The 23,380-nt window shown below is 31.7% G+C and overlaps 2 protein-coding genes across 2 annotated transcripts in view; one reads left to right on the top strand and one right to left on the bottom strand.

The window, feature by feature from the left end:
- The window catches only part of LOC143080061 (hemicentin-1-like), a 44,219-nt gene extending 28,096 nt beyond the window's left edge, over positions 1–16,123 (top strand). The window contains exons 18-32 of the mRNA XM_076255719.1: positions 323–622; positions 1,318–1,617; positions 2,139–2,438; positions 3,115–3,408; positions 3,802–4,083; positions 5,140–5,328; positions 6,034–6,245; positions 7,068–7,308; positions 8,185–8,505; positions 9,455–9,763; positions 10,642–10,812; positions 11,555–11,683; positions 13,112–13,253; positions 14,010–14,081; positions 14,868–16,123. Of these exons, the coding sequence (XP_076111834.1) occupies positions 323–622; positions 1,318–1,617; positions 2,139–2,438; positions 3,115–3,408; positions 3,802–4,083; positions 5,140–5,328; positions 6,034–6,245; positions 7,068–7,308; positions 8,185–8,505; positions 9,455–9,763; positions 10,642–10,812; positions 11,555–11,683; positions 13,112–13,253; positions 14,010–14,081; positions 14,868–15,120 (3,515 nt within the window). The 3' untranslated portion in view covers positions 15,121–16,123. The remainder of the gene's footprint in view (positions 1–322; positions 623–1,317; positions 1,618–2,138; positions 2,439–3,114; positions 3,409–3,801; positions 4,084–5,139; positions 5,329–6,033; positions 6,246–7,067; positions 7,309–8,184; positions 8,506–9,454; positions 9,764–10,641; positions 10,813–11,554; positions 11,684–13,111; positions 13,254–14,009; positions 14,082–14,867) is intronic.
- A 4,441-nt stretch (positions 16,124–20,564) lies between these two features.
- On the bottom strand, positions 20,565–22,036 carry LOC143078248 (cholecystokinin receptor-like). Its single transcript, XM_076253168.1, has one exon. It carries the CDS (start codon positions 21,944–21,946, stop codon positions 20,798–20,800), a length of 1,149 nt encoding a protein of 382 aa, XP_076109283.1. The 5' UTR covers positions 21,947–22,036; the 3' UTR covers positions 20,565–20,797.
- Positions 22,037–23,380: the final 1,344 nt, after the last annotated feature.

A 23,380-nucleotide genomic window follows, 5' to 3' on the forward strand; every position in this document is an offset into this window, starting at 1 on the left:
ACTAGAGAGAAAGAGTACACTGTTACTCATTTTGTAAAATGCTAGTTGCTAGGCCTACACGTTAAGCATTTGTTTAATGTTGTGCTTTTTTTTTCGAACAATCAATTGTGATATGTTGTAGCTGATTTAATGCACAGAAGGTTCATTTTGAAACGTTATCTTTGTCATGATAATGATTAATCAATAAAAACGTCTATATAATCAAAACGTTCATAGCACTGAATACAATGAAGAGGTTGAAGAGCGATAAACTATACCCGTTTTAATATTATTCCTGACAATTCCTTTTATGTTCACTTATCAGTATTTTTCTTTGTTTTAGATTTACCTATTGTAGAAATATCGAAAAGCTCATACGCTGTTATACTTGGTAATAATGTAACATTAGAGTGTAGCATTACGTCAGACCTTTTAGTATCGAATGTTAAATGGCAGAAAAAAATTGGAAACCCGTTTGTAGATGTAATCATTGATAATGAAATTTACCATGGTAGTACAGTATCTAATCCGAATTTAGTTTTAACTGGTGCCCGGTTTAGTGATAGCGGTGAATATATATGCACAGCAACAAGCTTCGCTGGAAGAGGAAATAGTAACATTTCAACACTATCTGTGCTAGGAGGTAACATTCTTTTATTTCTTAATCAAATTGGAGACAGCATGCAAAATTAACTGTATGAGTATGAGAATAAATTTTGATATGTCAATAACAACAATCTAAAAATCACCAATGTTATTAATACTAGTCATTTTGGGTTTTTACTCGAAGGTTTTTGACGAAGTTCCCATATATTCAAACTTAGACCAAAACGACATATTGTTACATATAGCGTTATCCTTCACAATGTGTTATGCACATATTGTTTGATAATGCAAATAAATATTCCTCATGTTAAATTTACGGAGTTCTGTTAAAAACATGATAAACGATAAGCTAAAAACATGAACAACTGGCCTGTCTTTTACCAAGAATCACCAATACAATAATTGGCTTCCAAATACATTTTGAATATTACCAAAATAACCGATATAGTATTTTGAAATACTCTGTATGGATCATATATGTAAAAATATGTAGTAACATGTATAAGGGAGATTTGACTTGATGAAACAACTATTTTGATATGCAATCTCTCCCAAGGCATGTTCTACGTGACACAAATTGTATTTTTTTTTATTATCTTTACATTTCTTTTGCTGACAGTACTTGTAAAACAAGATGAGTTAACGATCTGATTTGCAAATTTTGATATAGTTTGAGTTGTCAATTCATTTTAAATTTTCCTGCGTTATTTTGGCTCTATCTTGATTTTGCAGATTTACTAGTTGTGAGTGTCAGTTTACAATATTATACAGTACAGTTTGGTAGTAGCATAATGTTACAATGTATGATATCTGGTGTTCCAACAGTCACAGAAGTGATATGGTACCGTAACGATAGTGGAAATTTAAAGACGATTGATGCAACGACTCCAGATTTCAGTGGTTCGTTACCTAATATGCCCTCGCTTACTATAATGGTGGCACAAACTGCAGATGAAGGATCGTACATATGCACTGGTACTAATCTGGCTGGAACAGCGTCTAGTGCTCCTGTTTATTTAAATGTAACAGCGAGTAAGTTGATAAACCTATAAGACTAGAAGTCTTAGTTCAATAAAAAAACAAAACAGATAGAAAATTTGAGATTTTCGGTTGCATTTTAGTATCTCTATGTAAGCAAACTAAACAAATACCAGGATTACGAAATGGAACACCGGACCAACGTTACGTCTACAATAGACTCGTCATTAAGGCTGTAATCAAAATATTTTAAGATTTAATAAAGTTAGAGTTGAAGAGCATTAATGACTCGAAATTCCGAAAGGTGTTGCCAAAACAGCTACGATAATATATTCTTTGATTAGAAAATCTTTAGTACTTCTAAACATATATAGCATAATATTTTTATTTTTCAAAAGGGATTATATACATGAAGTTTAAATCTCTTAAAAGGAACCAATTACCATACAAAAGATGAGTTTGACATCTATTTGTGTGATTAAAATGTTGAACGAATGGTCTTAAACTCTTTGAACTCGTCGTCAAATTAGAAGATTCAAAGGACGTCGTGACTATTTGTTTTTCTTTGTTTACAGATAAACCTGTTATTACCAATTTACAAGATAAATACGATGTCATAGCAGGTGATACTGTTAAACTTCAGTGTTCAGTATTTGCCTATCCTCCTGTTATAACATCAACCTGGACAAGAAATTCAACTGGTACATTCCAAAACGTTGTCACTGATGGAAACAAATTTCAAATTAGTGGTAATTCCACGTTCTCCTTGCAAATAAATAAAGTGGATCTGAGTGATAAGGGAGTTTATTTGTGTAGATCAACAAATGATGCTGGTACTACAATTGGAGCATCTATAGTACTACATGTCATCGGAGGTAAAAGCTCCTTTATTATTTTGCTTACATGTAGTTTATATATTTTTTTTATAAGTAATTCTCAAGAATTTGAAACGAAGTATAAGTACGGAGAAGCATTTATTATTAATAAAGGGTCTATAATTGTTGCTTTGTAAATGTTATTCCCTTAGTGTCACATATAACCTAGTTTGGATACAAAATATTTAAAACATGTAAAAGAGCATGCTTTTCAAGGATTGTGTCCTGTTTTTCATCTGAATCCTTTACGAAGTTATATTTTCATCAATTAGATTGATAAAATTGAGAATGGAAATGGGGAATGTGTCAATGAGACCGTGCAACAGAGAAAAAGTCCCATTATCAGTATATGATTTTTATAAATAGTTAATTAAAACTAAGCAATATTACAAATTGATTCATCACTAATTGAATTCTTACTTTTCACAGTATTTCTTAATTCGAACAAAACAAAACCGGAAGAAAGTGATGTCGTTAACCTAAATGAAATCATTTGATAAACCTTGATTGTCAAAAGTGCGTTTTTAGACTAACTTATAAACGCTAAAAAAATCATTTAAAAGTCAGATATTTATAAAAACGTAAACAACGGTAGGAGCTATATGTTAAAAAATGGATTCCATTAATATATATATATATATATATTTCAAACTAAACGTCAATCTTTTTGATTTAGGAACCCCAATAATTCGGATTCACCCAACCCTGTCCGTCCTTTACGGTGAAAACGTTACCTTGGAATGTGAAATAACTTCAGTTCCAAACCTAACTGCTGTTGCATGGAAAACTGATGCCTCTGGATCTTTACAAGACATCGATTCTTTACATACGAAGTACAATGGAGGAACAATTGTTAAACCATCACTGACGTTATTGAATATTAACTTTGAAGATAATGGCAAATATGTGTGTATAGGAACAAATTTTCTTGGGACTGGAAGTAATGTCACTACCCTAACGGTCACTGGAGGTATGTTTTTGTATTTACCTATTCTAAGTTATTATACTGAACTTGTGTTGAATAAATTTTGATGTATCACTAACTATATATGAAGAGACATTTTTTTCAAAATGCGCGTCTGGTGCAACAAAATTGGTATCTTTAATGTTCTTGGTGTCAAAAGCCACTAGTAGTTTCCTCGAAAATGTCATAAAACATATAAACAGTCATGGCAACAGAATAAATAGTGTCCTCTGAACTTTGCATTTTACCAGCAAATTTGATAAACCAGAAGTAGTAATATACATTCATATTATCGATTCCAATGCACAGGAAACGATTTTACCAAGTTTTACATTGACGTGCAGCATGCCAGTTGATAATGTTGAAAGTTACAAATATTTCTCTTGTTTTCCTTTATAGGTGTTCCTAGCGTTTATGTATCATCAACTGTATATCATGTATCAATCGCCGATAACATAACATTGAACTGTAATGCATCCGGTTCCCCAGATGTTATCTCCGTAGCATGGGAACGAAACACAACAGGATTGTCAAATAAATGGTACAGCGGAGGAACATTGTCGCAACACTCACTGACACTGTACAATCTTGAAGCAATAGATGGTGGTTGGTATATTTGTACGGCGACAAACTTGGTTGGTACAGGGAAAAGTTACCCCATTCATCTGAATGTCACAGGAGGTTTGTTTTTTATTGTAAAGCTATCAAATAATAGTGGCAAACCAACTATTCTGCATCAATGTCGTCTTAACACAATATATTGTTATTGATAGTAATAAAAAACATAACCATATATTAGCTCGCTGTTTCAATATTATCATCGAATGTATCTGCGTTTGGTCTAGAAATGGTACATAATCTAGCTAACAAGAAATGTAAACTAAATTATTTGTCTTTCCAACTGAAGTATTAAAGAATATATTAAATTATTGCAGGATTGTTTTTATTATATTCTACTACTAGAATCTGTATTCCCTAGATATCAACCAAATATTTATATACTTCGATTTTCTGTGTTTTTTAAGGTTCTCCGTTCCTAAAATATAACTCTAGCATGAATTGTGTTCAATTTAATTCGGTTGTTCATTTTGATACACTTCGTTGTTTATGTGCCTTCTATATATATTTAGCAAATCCGAATTTGCAAAACGATTGTTGGTTATCAAAATTATAGACAATGATCGAAGTTCTGATAGACACATAACTTAATGTCATTTAGATGTTTAAAGTGTCCAGTCTCTCAAAATAAATAGAAATGTATAATGCATATCAAAGTTAAAAGTGTAATTTAACTACAGGGTAAATGCATAACAGGTAATGGTTACATAATTTGTGTTTATGACATTTCGACATAAGTCTCTTCCAACCTTTTTAATATTTGTCATGTGGTCATACAGATGTATTATTCTATACACAGACCATAGATCTATTTCCTTAGCAAATGAATGCATGAATAGTAAAAACTGAACATTTTACTATTGCAGTAATGTAAATAGTCGAACCCCTTTGAAATCTTAACAGAAATATTAAAAAAAAAACAGTGCCCTTAAAAACTCAACAACTTGTAACAAACACACGCATTTTTATAACGGAATTTTAATTTGATATTCTAGATGGTTTAGACAATTTGACAAATAGCAATTTTTTGTATTCAGACAGTTCCTGGTGATCCATGATATCTATATCTGAAACACGCAAAGAAAAAATTATCATATTACATTGTTCTACTTTTCACAGAAGAAATCTGCACATCTAGTGTGTTTCCCATGATCAGTAACGGTGATGTGACATGTAGCGATAACTCATTTCTTTTCTGCACTGTTTTGTGTGATGGTGGATATGTGACAAGAGATGGAAATTTAACAGTGAACTTCCGGTGTGAAAATAATGTATGGAGTCCACCCCTTCCACCAAAAGGCTGTTTAGGTAACATGAAAAAACAATTAGATCGGAATAAGGTATTTTGTAACATATGACATCAAATTATTATTTATATGTCGATCGACTATCTCTAAACACAGACAGACTTACTACCACTTTCGAAAACGAGATTGTCAATAGGGTCAATATGCATTCATGACAAGCGCTTTTAGAATAATATCTGTTTGTATCAAAGGTATCGTTCGCTAAAAGAAATACATAGTTATTAGCATTAATAAAGGTATATGTAAGCATGTATTATTGTAAACTGGACACTGATTGTCAATGATCGACAACTTGATGTTCTTTCAAATTTTTAAATTGCCATCATTTTTTTCTCAAACAATTCTATAATAATTGAGTTCCAGAATGTGCCATATACTTGTAAACAGACAAATATTTGTGTCACAATAGGATATTTGAAGTATTATTATATATTGAAATGTATGAATGAAATCCGAATTTGTTTGCTTACTATGTATTCTACAGATATTAATCATCATCTAACCGGTTTAATTTTGAGGATGTCGAGACATTGTTGCTTAAATCTGTACAATCATAATTTAACTAGGGAAAAAAATGGAAGACGTAAAAATATAAAATAACAATAATCTGAGAACTGTTATACTATTAGATTATTTTTTTTAAATTTGCATTACTGTTGGTGTCATTCTTCAAAGCCTAATTTATTATATTCTATTCTTTTTGTAGCATATTTTTTACCCATAACAGAATATAGACTTCAAGTGAGGTACAATTTGAGTGCTATTGCGAAATATTGCCTTACAAGTCACGAGCAAATATTGGAAAACTTAAAATCTGCTTTTGGACAAGAGGCTACGAATGTATGTCACAATAGTATCTTTAAAACTGGTATTATATTGGAGATAGCTGACATGCAATCACAAACATCTGGATTTACAGTAAGTAATGCGAAATGGGATGTTGTCCTTCAATACATTGTTTTATGGATATTAACGTCAAATGTTTACGCATTCAAATAGATCAAAGTTACTTGATATAAGGTATGGGAATATTTTGTTTTAGGAGGTGTTCTTAAGATAAAAGGTAAATTTAAACTCATAAGTCAAAAACCAAAACGACAACGTCATTGTGAAAGAGAAACAATATCAACAGACAACCAAGAATACACAAAACAATGCATAGAGCACTTTAAGTATAGATATAAGTCATTTACCGTTTAAAACAGTTAAGTGTTTTCTTTTATAGAATAATCTTATGGAAAAAGAGTTGAAAGCCTAATGGTTTTTTCATGCCAATAATTTTCCATTTTATATGAATTGTAGATCGTTGATAGTTTCAGATTAAATTGATTTCTACTCTACAGTCATAAAAATTACAATTTAGAATATATTTGATTGACACCCGTCTATGGTTGTAATAGTATGTTTACCTTCAGTTATCGCTCACTGAAGTGTAGTTAATAAATTTATAACATTTTACATTTCATAGTGTGGAATTAGTTTACCAATCCACAGGTTTTTTAAAAAATTAACTTGACAAAGGAATATAATGATTTTTACTTTATTTAGTAATTTGAATTATTGAAATCATCGCTTGATAAGATATCATTTTGGTTGAGTTACCAGTTATTTTTTTCACTACGTTGAACATCCACATTCACACATACACACTTATAAATGTAACCATATTTGTGGTACACAGAACAAGTATATCTCTGATGACATCTTACTCGACATTTTTGGGTTTTTTTCAACCTACAGATAGACACTGTTTTCACAGTTCGAACACAGTTCAATACCGTTGGTAAAACTGACAGAGATTTATGCAGAATTCTGCTTGAAAACAGAATTACAGCACGGTCATTATTTACATATACTAGTACACTAAACTGCGGCTCTGAAACCAGTACTGTAGGTCAAAGATCTGGTTCCCTGTTGTCATCGATGGATATATGTTCTAATGGAACGACCACTGTTTCCACACAGCAGGAAATATACTGCGGTAGGTGCCCGCTTAAACATAATAAACACATAATATCCTTGGTCAACCCTGAAAATTACATAAGCTAACTAATTATAATTATCAATAAACTCACGTCTTTAGTAAATATGATTTTTCATTCTCTGCTGGTTAAAGATTTTAATATTTGAAAAATCCAAAAAGATACCAATTATGGTGTAATTTACCTAAGTAAGTTTATGTACTGCACGATCTTATATGCACAAAATTGAGTTCATGTCAATTTTCGTATCTAATACGTAACTTTGGAACATATCGAGTTTGCGATGCCCTTAAATGTTGAAAGCATGTCGATTCATCAAATAATTATTGGGCTTTTTGTCAACCTTCAATGGTATATGAAATATGTTCAAAAATATTGAGTTGCATATTATTCTCGTGTGTACGTTATAGTTACATGTATTGAACTATTAATATGTAATTATACTGATGAATATGAAACAGTGTGCTCAGCAAACGAGTTCCAAAGGCTTCATATTTTACAAAATGATTATTGTATAACTGATTTGTCCATGTTTATTATTGTATTATATGTATTTTCATGATAGAAAACAAGTGGGTTTTTTTCTTTGTTTGACCCACAAACTGGTAGAGGACTTAATAAGTTTAGGGTCAAAGCTAGGTAGAAAAAACTTATTTAACGCCACAAAGCTCTGATATGCAATTTGATGAAGGGCTGAGTAAAGTGATATAGACAGTGGGAACCATGATAAAAGATGTTATTCTAAAACCATCTTACATCGTCGAAAATGAAGACTCTTTTACCATAGACAGTGGGAACCATGATAAAAGATGTTATTGTTCTGTTTACTTTATTAAGCTCACGGATTTTATATCAAACATTATATATTTTTGCAGTGTCTGATGTTCCAAGCGTTGTTATTCTAAAACCATCTTACATCGTCGAAAATGAAGACTCTTTTACCATAGAATGTATCGTTGAATCAACTATTAAAATAAATAATGTTTACTGGATACACAATTCATCAGGGGTGATAAAAACTTTACATGGAAATAGTACTGATGACAGGTATAGCGGAAGTTCGCTTTTTGTCCCATCTTTGACTATTACCTATGCAGAATTTTCAGATGAGGGGCAATATACATGCGTAGCTGTCAATGATATAGGTTCTGGTTCAAGTGCTGCAGTCTTTGTAGATATTGTTGCAAAAATTAGAGGTAAAATTGTCTATTTTACTGGTGGTGAAGATGTATTTTATTTGTTTTGCGTCTGTGTTTGAAGATTTTGAAGGGTATGAGATCAACAACAAACAAAAAGACAATCATGACAAAATTTACAATCAGATAATTGGATTTGTTTGGGTTAACTATATATAATATGTCTTACATTCAGTTCAACAATGTTTGATCTGCAAATTTACACGAATCCCTGCTCCTGTAACATTATTGCATAAAAGTTGCATGAGCCACTCAGCTATCTATGCTATAAAACATAAAGCTTTTTAATTTATTCAATGAAAGTCCTTTATCAAATGGTAAAATCAAACATCTCAAATACATCAAACGAATGGAAAACAAGTGGCGTATAATTGGCCGTTTCAGAATCTAAAGCATCATGGGTAATTTCATTGTTCGTACCCCAAAGTGAAAATAACGTTACGTCATTGGTTGAATTTCCATTGTTTATAACGTTTTAAACCAATCAAAACGCTTTGGTGTACGCTTTTGAAAATATTACCCAGGATGCATTACATTCTGAACCGGCGAATTGAGCTTGTACAGAACATGATTTCATTTGTTCTTGGTAAATTATTGTTTTTTGATAGTGGTTTTCCTAAATATGTGAAAGGATCGTTTTTTCGCCAAAAGTATTCAAAAAATATGTGGTTCAAACAGACAGATAATTAGATGTACATCCATATACACTCAATATCAAACATCAAATATGCAGAAATAAGGAAATAGACGAAAACTGTTTGATTTTACAATGAAGTAAGAGTTTGATGACAAAACATGGGCATAATACACCCAGTCAACGCATCTCATTGCATAGTATATTCACATGAATTATTCCATTTATATTGTTTTAATTATTATAGTAATTCATAATTGTAATGTTTTATTTTAATGTAGTTTATAATGATTCATATTAAGATTCTTATTCCAGATTTACCTTTGATATTTAGTACCAGTTCTACTCTGCAACACACAGCAGGTGATATTGTAAAACTAGAATGTCCTGTTACTGAGAAAAGCTATGCAACAATTGTTTATTGGCAGTTTATTAAGACTGGGCAGTTAAAGATCTTGCAACCCTTTAGCTTCACAGACCGGTACAGTGGCAGCACAGCAGACTCGCCATCTTTGACAATCCGCGAGGCAGCAGTAGGTGACAGTGGCAGTTATACCTGCTTTGCTGTAAATATTCTTGGTGTTGGAAGAGGCCGCTCAATAGAACTTGTTGTTAAAGAATTAGGTAAACGTTTATTTCAGGTCGACACGGTTAGATTTTTACTGTTTATATATGTTTAAAAAGTCATTTAGTACCAGACAATTATACTCAAAGTGACAACTTCATTTATCTATTTGAAATAAGACGACGAACATTTTGTTCTCTAATGATACACTCTTTAGAAGTATTTTGTAAAATTGAAGCTGAACTTTGTGAAAAGATGGATGCGAAAACGCATCGCAAGGCACAGTATATTCACATTAAGCATGATATCAAATTTCCGGGCGCTCTAATTAGCTGCATTTGCAAGAATGGCAGCAACGTCTACATACATAAGTATAGTTTATGGAATGGTCGGATGAAAAAGCTTTCAGGGAGAGAGAATGAAACATACTATTTCTTCTCTCTCGAAGCGGTGATAGTTTAACTTACATTGTTTTTAAACTTAAACTATCGGGAACAATATCATTTAGATTAATATAGTATCATTCTGCTATTAGTCGAAATGTATTAAAAGCGTTTGTACAGGTCAGCAGTGGTATCAATTCCCTAGTAGACTAATATATTAGAATGATACTCATATTAGAACATCCAATACGTAATCAAACAGATAACAGAGTACATAAACATCGTTGGAAAAAACAATTACGAAATAAAAGATATAAAAATACAAGATGACTTAAACGGAACCAAATATTGTAATGAGTTATGATTTTTCAAAGTTACGGTTAATTTAAAACTGTTTATTAAACCATTCATCATACCATGTTTTCGGTTTGACATACTTGTAACAGAATAACATGTACATAATTACATCTTTCCTTATACAATTTGGATTACTTTTATCTTACTTTTCTGTTGAGGGCTTATCATGCTTTAATATTTTGATTATTTTTCAACAGGTTTTCCTGGTGAGCCAGGAACAGGCCAGTCAACAAGTGAAACTAATATTCTGTCTTGTGTAAAAACATTTAGCTTTTTGATGATGTTTGCATGCATCGGTATAGGGCTGTTAACCGCCTGTTCCATCCTTATATGCACCTTTGTACCAGACAGAATGAGTTCTTTTGTTGGTAAGTATTCACCGGTCTTGGATGCATGTTTTTAGTATATTTCTCATTTATAACGGTCAAAGTTATGATATTTATAACTCACATAATTTTATGAGTGAAAATTCAATCATTATGAAATTATTGTGAACATAATAAACAAACTCACAATTAAGATTGTTTCTGTAAAACCTTTCTGTCACTGGAAAAATATTTTTATCAAAAAGTACCACGGAACCCTGACTGCCAAGTCTTTACCCTTGAGTAACATGTCATTCAATTAAACGCACACGATCTCCAGACCGCACGTGCTGATATATTGTATATTTTGTTCCCTTTAGATAGTTCAACACGCGAAACTCATGCGTTATCAGTCTCTACCTGATGGGTTAAATTAAAGTTCACATGAATACGGATGCAATGAGGTCGAATTATTCACTTGCAAGTGAATAATTCATATTTAATGTTTCTTAGTTTATTTTGACAAAAATGACCCCTACTGGCTGCTAAAACGAATAATTATTTCCTTAATGATTGAACAAAAAAATCATATTTTAGATGTGATATCTATCTCAAACCTAGCGCCCCGTAAAACTTATAAATGATAATAAAATGTGCGCTAATTTTTTAATCAACTTTGTAGCAGTATTTCAGAATGTTAAGGTAAGAATTATTTATAAACAATTTGTTTACTTGTTCTACCTTGTGAGAAAATAGTCTGTATCAAATCTTTATTCTAACAAATTATTTTATTTTAAAAACTAAGGTAACGTCAGACAGTGGAAAATCTCAGAGAAAATTTTCATCATAGCAATAGAGATCTTCATGTCAGTTGTAACATCATGTGCTCTTGCTGGAATAGTGACTGTTACAAATTGTGCAGATGACGTAACAGGTACTTTAAGTCTAAAATTGAATTATGATGATCTTAATGAGAATTTTTGTATATGTTTTGATTGTAGGTCGCCAATAAATTCTGCAATTTTGCTCATACCATATATTTGTGTTTTAAATGTATAACCAGACTTAAGCGACATGTTTTGCAAAATATTTATCATGGCTTTTTTTACTTTGTAAATGAGTGACGACAATCTTCTGGTTGATGAGCGTTTTATTTTATGACAAAAGACATTACAATGACTAAACACACGAACTGTCCAAGAAGAGGTCAGACCATAAAACACAGAAAAAAAAATTGAGCAAACCGCCCAATGAAAACAAAGGGAGTATACGTCTGTGTCCTGCAAGGGTCAGCAGTATGAATTTTATGATGCATTGCGGTATCACACGATTCATCTCAAAGGTTAAATTTGATGCAAGACTGAAACTTAGACACATTACTTATTACCACAAAACACAGTTGTTCGGTTCTTAGTATGATTTTCATGTAATAATAATCTAAATAAGAAGGATTGTTTTTAACTTGATTAGTATTTTTCTTATTGAGAATCGCTTGTCATATTTTATTTCATCCTTCTTGATGTTGTGCTGATATTAGGATGAAATAAGGGTGCTGTCAAAAACGTATTTTAATAGATCATAAACTGATAAAATAGTAGCCTTGTTGTGTTTTTGTTGTAAATGGAGTTCATCGGGACTTTACCTTTTCACATCTACGTGATTAATGAACGTCAAAAGCAGGATTTGTTAAATAAGGACCAATCAATTGCAATGGGAGAGTGTAATTAAACATCTTTTAACGTAATTTCGAATGTACTTTTCATTCATAAAAAATTGTCCAGCTCCATAATAGAAAGGAAATTTGAAATGGGAACTATTTATCTGGTGACAAGAAATATTCATTATAATTGTGAGATAGCATACATGCACATTCAACCCATTGTCTTAAATCGTAGAGTTATTGGACCATTACTTCGAGACGGTAACTTGTAATTTTAATATTAACGGTACCAACTATATTGCACCAGATGCACATTTCGATAATTTTTGTCTCTAAATTGGATGATCTAGGGTAAAATATTGCAATATTTATTTTTTATTCCTATCGTGTGGATACTGCTTTTATATTGTTTATATCTGCTTCTTACTTATCAGATTTTCAAAAGAGGAAAAGAAAATTCTTAGTCAATGAAATATACTGTACTATGATGATGTAAACACAGATAACCACTATTATTCAGAAAAACATCTTCGCTTTCAGAAAATGGTCAATCACAACAAAATATGAATATAGATTATTCATACAAATCAAAATTAGCAACCAGTTACCTCATCAGTAATTGTGTAAATCAGTTTTATAGACAAGTTAGCCACAGTTAATATTTATTTATTTCTTTTTTTTTTTCATTTTGCTACATTTCAGGAGCTACTGTAGGCTTAACAGGAGTGGCGCTTATTCCTGGAATAGTTCTGTCTGCCTTATATCTAGCGTTTTGTTGTTATATACAAACAAAAAGAATCAATAAAATTGGCAACAAAAGTAATGCTGGTGGCTTGATTGCGAGGTGAAACATTGTTATTATTTAATTTAAACTAAAACGTGTTATTTTGTTATTATAGTTGTTATAACTTTATTTACTAACAAATTGATATTTGTAACATGCAGCTCATAAAGATATATGTTAATTAAAAGAATTGTCGTGAATCAAAGAATACTGATAACCAAAAATTAGAGGCGTCCGGAAGTATTCTATGATATATTGGTTTTCGTTTATATTAGAAGAAGGTCTTACATTCTTTATTTATTTATCAATCATTTTTTTTTAATTTGTAATTGTAGAACACAATTTAAGTTTTGACTGTTAATCTGACCACAATATGCAATTCCATCCAGATCTATTTGTTGTTCTGTACTTTATCATTTTTAACGTATTTGGCGCCCTAAACTTTCTGTGATCATATGTGATTTCGGTTATCTCAGAAAGACTAGTGGTCGGTCCTGCAATTGGTGTCTTGTCATAATACTAGTTTTTTTCAAATTGAATCATTTGTTTTGAAATATGAAAATGAAAACCTTGCAGGGGCGGATGCAGGAATTTTCGAAAGGGGGGTGCTAACCCAGGCCCTGGAGGGCAAAGGGGGGGGGGTGCAAAACATATGTCCCGATACAAATGCATTGATCGGCAAAAATAAAGGGGGGTGCGCACCCCCGGAACCCCCCCCCCCTGGATCCGCCACTGCCTTATGACTTACCATTTGGGGTTAGTCCTTCATAACTGTTAACATTCTTATAGTTTAGTTTATTGTTTGATATTTTGTAGTACTAGTCCAGTTCCAGAAGAACATTTTAGAGTTAAATCATGGCGTCCTTACGAGACCTCTGATCAGCCAGTGTAAGTTCATGACATCTTATAAGAGGATTGATTTAAGGGCATACGATACGGTTTTGATCCTGTATTTAAGTTGATGAAAATTTGCAGACTATTTTTACCTGATTAAATCAAATATGTAATAAAAAATGTACCTTCATGTGCTACTTTTTGAGTTAAACGAGGTCGAAATTTTGTATATTTGCTCAAAATTCGGATTTGTGCCGTATTTTCTCTTTTGAAAGGAAGCCATAACTTTTCTGTTTTTACGCGTCGCCAGGTTAACTAAATTTGCGACAGTAAAACTACCGATGGACGTCCTTACAACTTCAAATACAATACAGTTATCTCTTAAATCTCACAAACCCAGAACTTATTTCACCAGGTAAGGAACAAATATTATAATTAGTTATCAAAAGTACCAGGATTATAATTTAGTACGCCAGACGCGCGTTTCGTCTACACCTGGAACTTATTTCATTAGGTACGGAACAAATTTCACCATCTCTGTACTTATTTGAAATAAGTTATTTCACCAGGTAAGTGGTGAAACTTATTTTATGGCGATGGAACAAATTATATAAAAATCATCTGTGAAAAAAGTTCTCCCAGAACATATTTCATGTGATATTAGTTCCACTGGAACTTTTATCACAAGAACAAATTTTGGCTCACATTAACATATAACCTTTAAACACAAATATCCAATAATTCACCATCGTCAGCATTAACGTTATAACAAGATATCAATGCATCCATTATTCATGTTATTGTATTTAACAATTTAGCATTCTAAAATATTCAATACAGGATTGAACCAGATGACAAAGAGGTCGGTAAAACGCCTTTTCATGGGGAAGAACTGAATATGTATGCTTCAACATTCAAAAATGTGCCTTTGATTTCTAAGCCATCTGGAAGTGGTACACCCGGCAGACAGGCATTACCTCCTATAGGGTATACAGAATATGCTGAGGTGAAGAAGAAAAGACGGAGAAGGAAGAAAAGGAAACCAAAGAAAGAATCGTTCGATGCTATGGACGATTCACATGATGAATTTTGAAAATGTAGATCGGAGTCTTGAATATTAGCTACTTTATTAAAACTTAAATTGTGACATAAAACGGAGCTATTATAATTGAAAGTATTTTCATAACTTCCTTATGTGCTATGACAATCTCTATAAGAGACATCAAATAATGAAACCGATATCTTTTGACGGATCTTAAAAAAAACAATGGAATACCATCAAAATATTTGTCCATATTTGAGATTTGTTTATAGTTATTTGTATTAACTGATGTTAATGTATTTGTATTTAACACGCCGGGGTAAGATTTCAGATATTTGACAACCCTTTCTTACGGTGTGTTAAATTTCAATTTTTCTAAAGTATGCTTGAGTTTGTCCCATTCTCTCACGTGTTCAACACCTTACAAATCAGAAAATTGTATCCAAGGCGTGTAAGTTAGACCTTTTCGTTGGTTTTAGAATATTCTAAATTTTGTCAATTTTCATTAAACTATTTTCTCCTTACTTGAAAATAGTGAAAACCTGACACATTACACTATATATATTTCATTTCGGATTTTGGTCTTCAAAGATTTTCTATCTTTTCTAATGATGGATGATAAGGGAACGATTGCAACATCGATCGCAATTCTGTTGTTTTAGTTTATGCCTTTTTTTCTCACTATCGGAACTTTATAGAGTGTATTGTTCCTAATGGCTATACCATGGCGCACAATTTTAGTGACGCCATTTGTACATCATGGACTGTTTCATTAGAAACTTGTGTTATTATTTATATTTTACAAATGTTCTTCAAACTATTGTTTGAGTTAACATAAGTTAGAAATGTATAATTCAAATCTGTTACATAACATTTTTCACACTTTCGAACATTACTTTTAAAGTGGCATTTTAAAACGATAAATTTCGTCCGTCCATTTAATTTGGTTACATTTGTTTTATTCCGTCCATGTGATAATTTTTTCTTGATATTTTATATGTATTTATAATTTTTCAGATATTAACATTTGTAGTTTTATTCAGGTGTTGTGATTATTAAACATTTTATAATTGTCTTCTCTTTCTTTTTTAAAGAAAATATATATTATTAAAGAGAGGCGAAAGATACTAAAGGAAAATTCACTTCAATAATATGTCATAAATTACGCCAGGGCAATGCAAAATACGAAAAAGACAAAAGACAAACAACAGATCAGAATAAAATCAGTTACACACATTTTTGGTGGGGGATTTAGAAGGGACAGCGCCCCTTCCATTATGAGGGAGAGAGTATTGTTAATGTTACACATTTGATCATCTATAACTTTTTTAATGAAATTATGGATCCCCAAATGTTATACGTTTCTTTCGACTGAGTGTTGCTTTTGGTTTGACAATGTTTTCAGATATTGTCTGTCATCTATAGATATACGATAGCTTATCGTAAGATCATAATTTTTATACGCCCGTCAAAAATTTGACGGGACGTATTATCGTATACAAATGTCTATCTGTCTGTCTGTCTGTCTGTCTGTCCGGCGTTCACATGTCGCACCGTAACTTGAGAACCGATTATCCAAATTTCACGAAACTTAACATAGTTGGTTCGTATGATGATCTGTATACTTTTTGGTGATAATAGGATTTAAACTTTTTGAGTTACGGGACTTTACAACTTAAACAAGGGGTTTGTATTTTTCACATGTCTCGCTGTATCTCAAAAACAATTTCTGATTTTTGCTTTAAACTTCACACACTTCTTAATTATATTAATCCAAAGATCTGTATACTTTTTGGTGATGATTCAAAATCTTATTTTAGAGTTATTGAGTTTTTTGTAAAAAAAAAAGGGGGGGCTGGGTTTTCACATGTCGCGCCATATCTCATAAACAATTTATGACTATTGCTTAAAACTTGACCCACTTCTTAATTATATTTATGTAAAGATCTGTATACTTTTTGGTTATGATTCAAAATTTTATTTTGGAGTTATTGATTATTATTATTTTTTTATAAGAGGGTTTTCACATGTTGCATCGTATCTTAAAAACCATTCATTACTATTGCTTAAAACTACACATTTCTTAATTATATCAATCTAAAGATCTGTATAGTTTTTGGTGACGATTAATAATTTTATTTTAGAGTTATTGAGTTTTTTGTAAAAAATAAGGGGTTTTTTTCTCATGTCGCGCCGTATCGCAGAAACTATTTATGATTATTGCATTAAACTTCTCACACAAGACGAAGGGCGTATCATGCGCTCATGGCGCAGCTGTTTATTTTCGATCGACTGACCTAAAAAATGTAAGAGAAAGGATTGGTTTTTTTTCGGTGACTGTTTGTTTTATCGAAGATTTATTTCCTGATAAAATATATACTTGCCAACAAATAAAAATAGATTTGAATTCCTGAAAACTCTTTAAAACTAGGTCGTTATATATATCAAAATCCGTTTTAAGTACATATTATGTTTTCTCATTGTTTATATAATGTGACTCGTGCAAAAGATTGTTTTATCATTCTTCAACACTATATGTATCAGTGTTTTGTATTTATAATCGATTTTGTGTCTCTCCTTTTCCGACAAAAATCTGCAAATTGCATACAAATGCTATGAATATATTGCAGACAAGTGAGATAGCTTTGTTTCTTGTCCTCTATCAACCTTAAATTTTCTATGAATACCATATTAAGGTGGTACCCAACACTTTTGTAAAAATTAATTTGGCTCGTTTAATTTTCATAAAATTTTGACAAAGTATTTACTTTGACCCTTTAACAAAAATATAAAAATTTCAAAAGTTTTGAACCAACCATTTTATCAAAAACAATTCACTGGTTATATAGCAGCTAGTATGACATACACCAATTTTGATCACTGAGAAGCTTCATGTTCTTTTTACTATATCTCCCTATAGTGTTAGGTACCACCTTAACGTGTTCTGTGGATTTGTTAATTATTATTGTAAAATATATTTAAAGAACAGATCACTTCTATTCATATTTATTTAAAATATTTTATCATTTGTTTGAAAGATTCTATAATTAAGGTTGCAATACGCAGTAAGGGAAAACACACCTATAATTTTTAATTTCCCTCTTTCTCTTGCTTTCTCACATATTGAGGCTTTGTGTTTGTGTCATATATGTGCATATACAAGGAAACAGCATCTTCAATAGATTTCATTTCCAATAGTTATAATAGTAAAAATAATCTCTCTTTTTTTAGTGTAACCATGGCAACAATCTGCATTTATTTGATAGAAAATATTATAAAAAGGGGGGATGAATATGTCACAAATGTTTAAATAGGTTGGTCCAAAGTACAATTAGAATCCAAAAGAGTAATACCTTACTTTAAACCATAGACATTTATTTGTCAAGAGGTCCATAAAAAGCATCTGAATTTCAGACCATTTTTCCATTGCATTGAATTGAAGGGTTCGATGGTCAAATCTCTGTTGAAAAACACTGCTATAGTTTATGAGTGGTACGGATGTGAAAATACGGACTGTAGAACAGAAAATGGCCAATAAAACATGCTAAAAAAATCTTGATGTTCATATAAACCCACTTCTTGCACTTGGAGGGCTATATTTTTCTTCAGCTATCCAAAAATCAATTCTATTGTACAAAAACTTCCATATTTAAAAGATTCACCATGGCCAAAATTACCTCTGCCAGAATGCGATACAGAACTAGGTAAATGTCCGGGAAATGGAGAAAATATTAAAAACAGACAACAAATACAGTTTGGGTATTCAAGATCAGATCCGACCATCGGTCAATAAGCAATCTGGTCTGTAATGCTTTACCTTGGTTTACAATGTTGCATCAAATAAGTGAATAAAAGGAGGGACTAAAATGATAAAGTTCGTAAGTGTTCATCTGACTATGTGTGCATATACACCAACACTAGAATGATTATAAATGCAAATGATCTTCACGAATTTTGTCAGCATACATCTATATCTTATGAAACCAAATGAATAGTGGATTAAAAATAAAACCGGAAACATTTTGTACGCCTACACCAGATGGTACTCCCGAATTTGTCCTTTGAATTTTTGTGACAATGATATAAAATTAAGGAGTCATCTGATAAAAAGTAAGTAAAAGGATTGTGAAGGAATAAATGCAGGGGTATCTCCCAATTGATACGATATTCCCGGGATCGTATTTCCTATCATGGTTTCTTTAATAGAGAGTTGCTGCTCACAAGGAAGCTGTTATACCAAGAGTTCCAAAAGGTGAAGTTGAAATCCTCCCTTTGTAAATTTTACGGACGCCATCATGAGTTGGTTGATAGTTATCAAAGGTACCAGGATTATAATGTAATACACCAGACGCGCGTAAGACTCATCAGTGACGCTCAGATCAAAAAAGTTATAAAGCCAAACAAGTACAAACCGGAAGAGCATTAATGACCCAAATTCCGAAAAACTGTGCCATATACGGCTAAGGTAATCTTTTCCTGGGATAAAAAAATCCTTAGTCTTTCAAAAAATTCAAAGCTTTGTAACAGGAAATTTATAAAAATGACCATATAATTGATATTCATGTCAACACCGAGATGTCTTAATAATCAAGGTGGTTAACCGTTTTGGAATATCCGTTTCACAGATGATATCGGATATGTTCCTAATGTTGTAACTATAATCCCGTTCCCTTTTCACGAATGTAACCTACGGAACTAGACTATTTAACGGGTTTGTAATAACATAAGCATCACGACAGGTATCACATATGGAACAGGATCTGCTTACCCTTCCGGACCACCTCAGATCACCCCTAGTTTTTGTTGGGGTTCGTGTTTCATTAGTCTTTAGTTTTCTATGTTGTTTCTTGTGTACAAATATTTGTTTTTCTTATTCTTTTTTAGTCATGGTGTTGCTAGCTAATTTTTGATCTATGAGTTTGAATGTCCCCCGGGTATCTTTCGCCCCTCTTTTATTGAGTCGAAAAGACTAAGACAGGCTTATAATACCGCGCTTATAGGTCTCTGTAAAAATGAAATAAATAACACATGTCACTTAAATAACAACATCTTAGTTATAAGTATGATACAGCGACGCACTTAGAAGCTTTTAAGATAACTAAAACGTATTTGATTTAAATTTAAAATTGTCTACCATGTACATGACATGATGTACTAGTTTAGGTAAAAATGGAATTAGTGATAACGGGTTAACCATATAGTGACTAAATCACTGGGAAAATAGTAAATGTTAGATGACAACAAAAAAATTGTTTTGTGAATAAACTGTCTCTGACTTAACTTCGAAAAGTGTTCGTTTATGTATATAGAAATAATTAGAAACTAAGGTTTCAACTCTCTCATGCAAAATGGATAATGGATATGTCTACTGGCTAGTTTTTTAGTTTTATATAGCGCTACAAATGTTTATGTTCTAATACATGTACATCCTTAGCTTTTAAAAAAAATAGCTTTAAGTGTTCCTAATGAAGATAAATCCATAGTTTAAAAGCGTTTCAGATGCATACAATTTATTGCGTGTTGTTTTCATCTTTAGCAATGTTTTTCACTATTATTATTAACTTAATATATTGTATATAACATACCATAACAGGGAAATTGTTTGTATTCATACTTTAAGTCATTGTTGACATGTGAATTTACATACACGTTTCTTATATTCATATCACATACTTTACCAAACTTTTTTTTTAAATTCTGTATCAATTTAATTCTTGAGAGTTATAAATTACATACATTGTATCTTGCTAAATGCACGTTTTAAAAACGTTTTTGTCTCATCGCGAAACTTCTTGTCCATGAAAGCATAGATGTAAGGGTTTGCAATGTTATTTACAATGAATATGTGGTTAACAAACATGGCACCAGATCTTGTGCTGGTTGGTAACGTTTCCCAAAAGTCTTTGTATATCCCTTCGATAATCATTAGTATTATTTTCGGTATATAACTGAGTATAAATACTACAGTAATAACGAAAAACATGAATGTCAGTTTATATGAAATCCGACGATTATTTATTGTTCTTTTTTGAGATCCAGAAATCGGCATAGCAGGACTTTTAACATAGCATTGCTCCTCACTATTCTGCTTAACTTCTAGAATTTGTTCGTCAGCGGTGGTTTCCATTGTGTTTTCCTCCTTGCTGTTACCATCTTGTTTTTCTTGTTCTGTGTCCTCGTTCTGACTTCTAGTACTAGTTTGTTTATTAGTTTTGAAAATTCGGAACACAACGTATCCAATTCTAGAATACAACACGATAAGTGTTGTTACTATAACAATCGCAAAAATGCCAAGTACAGCGGCGTATACAATTCTTATTAGAACACGCCCCTTCTTAATCCTTCCACATCGCATTCCTGTGATTGTCTTGTCTGTACTCTTGAAAGGAATCACGCCGTATACAAAAGGCAATGGTAACGCAAACAATATAGAAAGCAATATTGCAAATGACAATAAAGCTTTTTTCATCGAAAGTGTCATTGCTTGTTTCAGAGGCATACATATTTTGACATACCGTTGAAATGCAATAATAATCAAAATTATGATTGGCATGAAAGTATTTAGTCCTACAAAGTATTGTGCTGCCTTACATATTATATCGTTTGAAAAGTTAACTTGGTGTAAACACTGAAATACATCATATGATCCGATATAGAATGTTGCTATTAGGTCAAATACAGCTAAAATAGGAATGAAATATCTTTCATCTGATCGCTTCTTAATCTGAAATGTATAGACCAACAAAACAAGGATGTTTCCACATATCCCAAGAACCAAATAAACAAAAGTTATGATAATGTTTGGTATTAAGCTTGTTACTATTTCATCGTTCCATTCTGACACTGTGATGTTATGTGTGGTATCGGTAATGTTCATATTAAGTCCTTAAGTGTTAGCACAAAATGTATTCACAGTCTTCAAAAATAAACAGAAAGGTGTTCCTATTCATAAATAAATGTATCTTTAATAAAATATTTCCTTATTAAAAGTGGATTTATTAAAATAAATGTAAAAGTCGGTTTGTAAATATATACACATTTTCCTGGAAATAATCATCTATTTAAATTAAGAAGTCATTCAGTTTTAACCAGGGATTTTCCAGGAAAATGCATTGGATTGTTGGTCATCAAATGATTTATATTTTTCATTTGGGCTGTAGAAAGGGAATCATATACACTTCTGTAGTAAAGAAAGATAAGTAATATGTCTGGTGGTAGTAGATAAAATAGTTGTAACCCTCCCCCCGCCATTTTTTCCTGGAATTTCCCTAAAAGGAAATACTCCTGTTATTTATTTTCCATCTTATTGTTTATTTTATAGACAACAAGGACTCTCGTTTATGTTTACCAGACAGGCGCCTTAAGCTTTATTAAATTAACAAAGAAAGTTGTGACACTATTCACTATTAATGAAATGAGATCATAAAGCCAGATATGTTCGTGTTAATTAAAAGATATATAGTAAAAAAAAAATGTATTAAAAAGTCTATAATGTTAAATTTAAACGAATTCACTTTGTGGTGTTTCTCATTTTATTTCTCTGGCTATTGTAGCGTTTGGACTGCTAAGGTGGATTTAGTGGGTGGACGCCCAATGCTTTTTAAAAATCTGTAATATATAGATGGTAATGCAAAGATATTTCACAAGTCCCACACTGGCCTAACGTTGCCTTAGTGACACCTCTAAAGGTACATGTTTTGTCAACTTTGACAAAAAATGTCAAATACCCCTTCTAAGAGTTGTTGACTTTAAATGACAATTTTTTTACACTTTTCTCATCTTTGCCTATTATCTTAAAATATTATAGATAAAGAAAAGATTTAAACAGAAAAAGGGTGGTCGGTAAGAAAAGATCTTTTAGTAAGTCAAATGACCTAAATTGTCAGTTATCTTCTAATACGAGTGTTTCCCCTTGAATGATAATGTTTTACCCATTTTCTTTTTTATATTTTTTTTTGGCAAAAAAACTATTATAATAGTAAATATAGAGAAAGTGTTAACATAAAAATGATGAACAAAACAAAATTAATAACAAGGAATTTAAGTCTTGAATCATATTCTATTCTACAATATTGGCGAGTGGCAAAGAACATATATGGGCGTTTTTCAATAAAAACGTATTTTCTTGTCCTATCCACTTTAAAAAAAATGTGTTTTATCTTTGCAAGTAATTTTTTGAGCAGTCAGTATATTGAATTAGATTTAACATTTTTAAGCAAAGAAACAGTTTATTTTTGGAGGGATTGATAAGATATTGACTCCTGAATGGTCCAAAACAACCAAAATGGCATGTCCCTGGACCGCCTGTTTA

This window comes from Mytilus galloprovincialis, chromosome 6 (assembly GCF_965363235.1).
Source record: "Mytilus galloprovincialis chromosome 6, xbMytGall1.hap1.1, whole genome shotgun sequence".
In the NCBI taxonomy this organism is placed as follows: domain Eukaryota; kingdom Metazoa; phylum Mollusca; class Bivalvia; order Mytilida; family Mytilidae; genus Mytilus; species Mytilus galloprovincialis.